General features: G+C 56.8%; 3 protein-coding genes across 4 annotated transcripts in view; all 3 read left to right on the top strand.

Moving 5' to 3' along the window:
* Positions 1 to 7,369, top strand: part of FCHSD2 (FCH and double SH3 domains 2) — a 569,931-nt gene that overhangs the window by 429,977 nt on the left and 132,585 nt on the right. The window lies entirely within an intron of this gene.
* Positions 922 to 5,163, top strand: NEU3 (neuraminidase 3). The gene is given in 2 exon segments (XM_010706289.3): positions 922 to 2,505; positions 2,507 to 5,163. Coding segments are annotated over 2 exon segments (1,650 nt in total). The 5' UTR covers positions 922 to 984; the 3' UTR covers positions 2,636 to 5,163.
* LOC104909438 (prolyl 4-hydroxylase subunit alpha-3-like) lies at positions 5,233 to 7,283 on the top strand. Its single transcript, XM_019612460.2, has 3 exons — positions 5,233 to 5,690; positions 6,131 to 6,273; positions 6,582 to 7,283. The coding sequence occupies exons 1-3, from the start codon at positions 5,236 to 5,238 to the stop codon at positions 6,836 to 6,838; spliced, it is 855 nt and encodes a 284-aa protein (XP_019468005.1). The 5' UTR covers positions 5,233 to 5,235; the 3' UTR covers positions 6,839 to 7,283.

The following is a 7,369-nucleotide window of genomic DNA, read 5'->3' as shown; positions in this document are numbered from 1 at the left end:
TTGTGGTGGTGGGTTTAGGGTCTGGGATGGTGGTTTTGGGGTGGGTTTAAGGTTTGGGATGATGGTTTTGGGGTTCATGGTAGTGGTCTTGGAGTTTGAAGTGGCGGTTTTAGGGTTTGTGAGATGGTTTTGGGGTTCATGGTGGTCATTTGGGGGTTTGGGTGATGGGTTTAGGGTTTGGGATGGTGGTTTGGGGGGTTGGATGGTGGTTTTGGTGTTCAGGGTGGTGATATTGGGGTTTGGCTGGTGAGTTTAGGGTTTGGGATGGTAGTTTTGGGGTTGTTTTAGGGTTCAGGGTGGTGGTTTTGGGGTTCATGGCAATGGTTTTAGGGTTTCGGGTGGTGGGTTTAAGGTTCATGGCAATGGTTTGGGTTTGGGCTGGTAGTTTTGGGGTTTGGATGGTGGGTTTGGGGTCTGGGATGGTATTTTTGGGGTGGTTTAAAGTTTGGGGTGGTGGTTTGGGGGTTCATGGCAATGGTTTGGGTGGTGGGTTTAGGAATGAGTGGTGGGTTTAAGGTTCATGGCAGTGGTTTTGGGGTTTGGGTGATGGGTTTAGGGTTCATGGCAATGGTTTTGGGGATTAGGATGGTGGTTTCAGCGTTTGGGTGATGGGTTTAGGGTTTGAGTGGTGGTTTAGGGTTTGAGGTGATGGGTTTGGGGTTCATGGCAATGGTTTTGGGGTTTGAGGTGGTGATTTCAGGGTTTGGGGTGGGTTTAAGGTCTCAGATGTTGGTTTTGGGGTGGCTTAAAGTTTGGAGTGGTGGTTTTGGGGTTCATGGCAATGGTTTTGGGGGTTGGGGTGGTGATTTCCACGTTTGGCTGATGGGTTTAGGGTTTGAGTGGTGGGTTTAGGGTTTGAAGTGGAGGCTTTAGGGTTCATGGCAATGGTTTTGGGGTTTGGGGTGATGGTTTCAGGGTTTGGGTGATAGGTTTGCGGTTTGGGGTGGTGGTTTCAGAGTTTGGGTGGTAAGTTTGTGGTTTGGGATGATGCTTTTGGGGTTTGCAGCACTGGTTAGGGGGTTTTGGAGTTGTGGTTTTAGGGCTGACCCTTGCTGTTCCCACCAGTGGGGCCCTATGGAGGAGCTGAGCCAGCTGACCCTCCCGGGCCACCGCACCATGAACCCCTGCCCGCTGTACGAGGCCAGGAGCGGCACCGTTTTCCTCTTCTGCATCTGCGTGCAGCGCCGCGTCTCCGAGTGGCACCAGATCGTGGTGGGACGCAGCGCAGCGCGGCTCTGCTGCTCCTCCAGCCCGGACCACGGCCGCACCTGGAGCCCCCTGCGGGACCTCACCGACGAAGCCATCGCTGCCGACCTGCCCAACTGGGCCACTTTTGCCGTAGGGCCGGGCCATGGGGTGCAGTTGGACTCGGGCCGCCTGGCTGTGCCGGCGTACGCCTACTACGTTCACGGCCGGCTGTTCGGTTTCCCGTTGCCCTGCTGCACCCGCCCGCACTCCTTCGTCTTCTACAGCGACGACGGCGGACGGAGCTGGCAGAAGGGTTCTCTGCTGCGAGGCATGCGGACCGGAGAGTGCCAGGTGGCTGAGATCGGTGCCAAGGATGGAGGGACGCTGCTTTACTGCAGTGCCCGTCGGCCGTGCCGCTGCCGGGCCGTGGCCATCAGTGCTGACCGTGGCCAACGATTTGGCCTCCCAGCGAGGTGCCCGGCGTTGTGTGAACCGCCGCGGGGCTGCCAGGGCAGCGTGGTCAGCTTTGTGCCGACCGTCATTGGGTATCATGTAGGCACCACTGACACCGAGAGCCTCAGTGGGGACACCCAACATTGGCTGCGCTGTTCGAACTCAACCAACCAGCACCTACGATGCCATTCAGGCAATGAGAGTCCCAATGGGGACACCCGGCGTTGTCTGCTCTGCGCTACTCCCCCCGCCATTGTTGAGTGTCCTACAGGCACCACCAGCCCTGAAAGTCCCAATAGGGTCACCCAACTCTGCTACCATCCAACCAACCAGCAACAAAACTGTGATTTAGGGCTCCACGTCAATACCGCACCGCACAGTGAGTGTCCTATAGGCACCACCAGCACCGAGAGCCCCAATGGGGACACCCAGCATTGGCTGCTCTGCTCCAACCCAACCAACCAGCTCCAGCAATGTGATTTAGGGACCAAGAGCCCCAATGGGGATACCCAGCATTGGCTGCTCTGCTCCAACCCAACCAACCAGCTCCAGCAATGTGATTTAGGGACCAAGAGCCCCAATGGGGACACCCAACGTTGGCTGCTCTACTCCCACCCCACCAACCGGCGCCACCGCCGCGATTTAGGGCTCTACGTCAACACGGCACCACCCAACGAGGAGGGCTGGCAGCACCCACGGGTGCTGCAGGAGGGACCTTGTGGGTATTCTGACCTGGCCGTGTGCCCCGATGGGGTTTTTGGGTGCTTATTTGAGTGCGGGGAGGTCAGTGCCTGCGAGGAGATCGCCTTCTGCCTCTTCACGTTGGGCACCGTGGGAGGCACCAAAGATGGTGCAGGCAGTGACGACACCGTGCCTTGGGGAAGAACCCATTTTTGGGGTTTTGTCCCCAGAGAGCAACGGGGAGAACTCAAAGGAAGATTTTAGGGCTGCAAACCCAGCGGAGGAGAAGCAGCGTTACAAGGCTTTTAATTAACACTTTTCTAATGATTGACTGACGCCCATCGTTGGGTTGGCGATGGTGTAGAAAGGAACTGGGTGTGGCAGGACATGAGGGGACAGCAGCACATGCCAGTGCCCAGAACTAATCAGAAATCAACATTTTAGGGGGTGTGGTGGTGTTGGGTTGGGGTTGGACTTGGGGGCTCAGAGGTCTTTTCCAACATCAGTGATCCTGTGATTTTCAGCTGGGGAAAACCCAAAATCAGAGATGAGTTACAAGTTCCTGACTCTATTACGTACCATGAGAGAATATTTCTCCTTTTTCCCCTGTTTTTCCATTGCCTGACGCTTGCTCAGAGCCAAGCTCTGTCTGCCCAACCACAGTGGCAGACAGGTGGTGGCCACATCCCCAGGCTGGTGATGGCAGCTCAGCGTGGGCCCACATCCTTGTGCCACCAGCAAATAAATCTCCAAAAAGAATCCAACTGGGCGGCAGAAGGAGGGATGTGGGACACCAAGTGGTGGGGACATGGAGTGATGGATGTGTGGAGTCATAGGGATATGTAACATGGAATCGTGGGGATGTGGGACATGGAGTTAAGGAGACGTGGGACACAGTGCTGGGGATGTGGGATGTGGAAGGGTGGGGTTTTGGGATATGTAGTGATGGGGATGTGGGACATGGAGTTAAGGAGACGTGGGACACAGAGTGTTGGAGTTTTGGGATATGTAGTGATGGGGATGTGGGACATGGAGTTAAGGAGACGTGGGACACAGAGTGTTGGAGTTTTGGGATATGTAGTGATGGTGATCTGGGACATGGAGTTAAGGAGACGTGGGACACAGAGTGTTGGGGACATGGGATGTGGAGTGATGGGGATACGGGACAGGAATGTGGGACATGGCATGAAGGAGGGCGTGGGGCATGGAGTGATGGGGGTTTGGGATGCGGAGTGGTAGGGACATGGGACAGGGAGTGGTGAGGACGCAGACATGGAGCGGATAGGACATGGGGCATGGAGTGCTGGGGGCATGGGACATGGAGGGAAGGGAAATTGGGACATGGAGGATGTGGGACAGAGTGAAGGGAATGTGAGAGTGATTGGGGCATGGAGTGATGGATACCTGGGGCGTGGAGCTGACATGGAACATGAAGTCATGGGGATGTGAGACATGAGTGAAGGGGACATGGTGTGGCACGTGGAGTGATGAGGATGTGGGATATGGAGTGATGGGGACATGGAGTGACGGGATACAGGACCTGAAGGGGACATGAGACGTGGAGTGAAGGGGACATAGTGCACAGAGTCTGAAGCAGGGGGGCTCTCAGCAGTGCCCACCCTGTGTTCTGTGCCTGTCCTTGCACCCACAGTGCTCGTACACCTGGAGCATCCATACACCCCTGTGCCACTGTGCTCCTGTTTCTGCCAACTCTTTGCCATTCCTTCAGGAATTCAGCTGGTTCTGGTCCATTGAGGGCTGTTTTGGGCAAGTGGTCCCAGTGCTGATGTGGGGACAAAGTGGGGTGTCTCCAAACTCATCTCCCTGCCCCGGATGGGATGGGATGGGGATGGTCTAGGGATGTTACAGGACAGAATGGGAACAGCCAGGGACAGTAAGGACCAAAAGGATGGGGACATCAAAAGGGGTTGGGACAGATTTGGGACAGGGAGGATGAGGATATGGATAATGGGGACAGGACGGGATGGGGATGCAGAGAATTCAGACAGACAGGAGAAAGACAACCAGGATTGGGACAAGGATGATAAGGAGCAACAGGATGGGGACAGAATGGGACAGGAACAGAGAGGGATGGGGACAGGGTAGGATTGTTAGAGAAAAGAATGGGGATAGACAGGAGGGAGACAGCCAGGGTGGGACAGGATGAGATGGGAACAGAACAAACTGGGGAGAAGATTGGATGGGAACAGGACGTGGATGATGGGATGGGAATGCACAGGACTGGAACAGCCAGGATGGGGACAGGAATGATAAGAACCAACAGGATGGGGACAAGAAGGATAGGGACACAATGGCATGATCATAGGACAGAATGAGAATGGGCAGGATGGGAAAAGGATGGAAAGGGGGCAGGTTGGGATGAGGACAGGATGGAGTGGGGACTTCCAGGAGGGGGACAGGAGGATGGAGGAAGCCAGGATGGGTATAGGGATGACAGGGAGCTGCAGAATGGGGGCAGGATAGGATGGGGACTGTCAGAAGGGGTGGGGACAGATTTGGGACAGGGAGGATGGGAACAGAATGGGATTCTTAAGAGGAGAGAATGGGAACAGCCAGGAGGAGAACAGCCAGGATGAGAGCAGGATGGGATGGGGACCATCAGAAGGGGTTGGAGGCAGGGTGGGAGTAAAATGAGATGGGAACGAGGAAGGATTATTACAGGGCAGAACAAGGGCTTGCAGGAGGGGAACGGGAGGATGGAGACAGGCAGGATGGGGACAAGGATGGAATTGTTGCAGGACAGTGTGAGGATGGCTGGGATGGGGACAGGGAGGATGAGGATAGGATGGGATGGAGACAGGGATGATGGAGACAGGATGGGATGGGAATAATGGGAACAAGGAGGATGGGGACAGGATGGGATGGGGACAGGAATGATGGAGACAGGATGGGATGGGGATAATGGAAACAAAGAGGATGGGGACAGGGAGGATGGGGGACAGGATTGGGACGAGGAGGACGGTGACAGCACAGCTCACTCCGGCACGGGGACAGCCAGGAGGACCCAACCACACCGGGGCCAGCCAGGAGGGGCCGCCAAAACCCCACCACCATCACCATCACCACCACCACCCTATAACCCCCCTCATCCCCATCCCATCCTTCCGCTCCCTTCCTTTCTTTCTCCCTCCCTCCATCCTTCCCTCCTACTGCGGCCTCCGGGAGGGGGATGCGGGCCGTGGGGGTGCTGGGGTGGGGGCCCTGCTGGCCTGGCTGCCCTCCGCCCAAACCGACACCTTCTCAGCTCTGCGCAGCGTCCGTCAGGCGCGGGGCAATGAGGGGCGGCTGCTGCGGAGGCTCCGTGCGTATCTCCGGGAGGAGAGCGCCCGGCTCCGCCGCCTGAGCAGGTAAGGACCCCCGAGCCCAATAGGGGACACCCCACAGCCAAGCCAGCCCAGCTCCGGGTTGGGGATGAACTGCTGGAAATGGGGGTTTCAAGAAGAAAAGGAGCAGCCATGGGTGGTACTGGGGAGTGGGCTGGGAATGGGAACGTGGGATGGGGGTTCCACAGCAGCAAAATAAGATGGGGTTGGAACTGGGTGATCCGTAAGATCTCTTCCAACCTAAGTTATTCTTAGGATGGAACTTAGGAATGCTTAGGATGGGAAGTTGGGGTTTGGTGGTTGGGGATGTGGGTCTGATGCAGAGGTGATGCCACCACCACAGGTTGTCGGGTGACACTTTGCGTCCAGGAGAGCTGTCCCCATTATAATTTGGGCATGTTGGGTTGCTCACAGCCCCTCTCCCTGGGCAGTCACTTCCTCACCCGTGGTGCCACCCCACGTAGGTTCTATGAGAAGGTCCGGGCACTGCACCAGGACCCTGGCGCCTCGGTGGACAACCCTTTGTTGGCCTTCAGTCTCATCAAGCGCCTGAGCTCCGACTGGCCCAGCGTCGTCTACAGCAGTGAGGCCACTGAAAACAGCCGTGGTACGGCGGGGATGTGTCGGGACAGTAGAACAGTGGGATGGAGGGGCCAACGGGGAGGATGGGATGGAGGGGACAACGAGAAGGATGGGATGGAGGGGACAATGGGGAACAGGACACAACAGGGAGGATGGCAGGAAGGGGACAATGGGGAGGATGGAATGGAGGGGTTACTGGGGTACTACAGGGTTCCCAAGGAAGCACCACAGAAGGCTGACGGAAGCTGGCAGCCTCCAAGCCCCACCAATCACAGAATCGTTGAGTTGGAAGCCCCAACCAAACCCCCCTCCATCGCCCCATTTCTTCCCCAGCTCTCCATGTCGGATTCCAGGAGTTGCAAAGGGAGCTGCCCGGAGCTGAGGACCTGGATGGGGCGGCGCGGGCGCTGATGCGGCTGCAGGACGTCTATGCACTCAGCGTGAAGGGCATGGCCAATGGCCTCTTCCAGCCCACCAGCACCGACCGCCCACCCCTGTACAGCCCTGGTCGGCGTGTCTCACTGTCGGCTGATGACTGCTTCCATGTGGGCAAGGTGAGGGTGATCCCAGCCCCATGGAGTGTCTCATAGAATAGCTTAGGCTGGAAGGGTTCTTATAGATCACCCAGTTCCAACTCCATCTTGTTTTGCTGCTATGGAGCAACAGTGAGTTTTTCCCTTTGCTCATGGAGGTGAAGCGGCCCTGCTGAATCAGCCCTGAGGCATCTCGTGGCTCTCATCCAAACTGGGGATTTGTGATGGTTCATGGCTCGGGGAGGGGAGAAGCCAAGCTGATGGTGTCAAGGAGCCCTATGGTCCTGTCCTGGAGCCCAATCCATCCCAGTGCTCTTCCAGAGCTTGGTGCTGAAGGGAGGGTTTCCCAATCCCAGTATGGGGTGAAAAGTGGGCCTGTGGGTCCCTGAGAGGGAATTAGGATGCTTTGATAGAGACTGAGGATTTTTTTCAGGGCAGAGTCCCCACTGCAGAGCCAGGACTGAGTCACAGAGCATGGGATGGCATAGGACAGGGTGGGATGGGATGGTTTGGGATGAGATGGAGATAGGGATAAGGACATAGATGGGATGGGATGGGATGGGATGGGATGGGATGGGATGGGATGGG

Source organism: Meleagris gallopavo, chromosome 1 (genome assembly GCF_000146605.3).
Source record: "Meleagris gallopavo isolate NT-WF06-2002-E0010 breed Aviagen turkey brand Nicholas breeding stock chromosome 1, Turkey_5.1, whole genome shotgun sequence".
NCBI lineage: Eukaryota > Metazoa > Chordata > Aves > Galliformes > Phasianidae > Meleagris > Meleagris gallopavo.
This window is presented reverse-complemented; position numbering and strand designations above follow the sequence as displayed.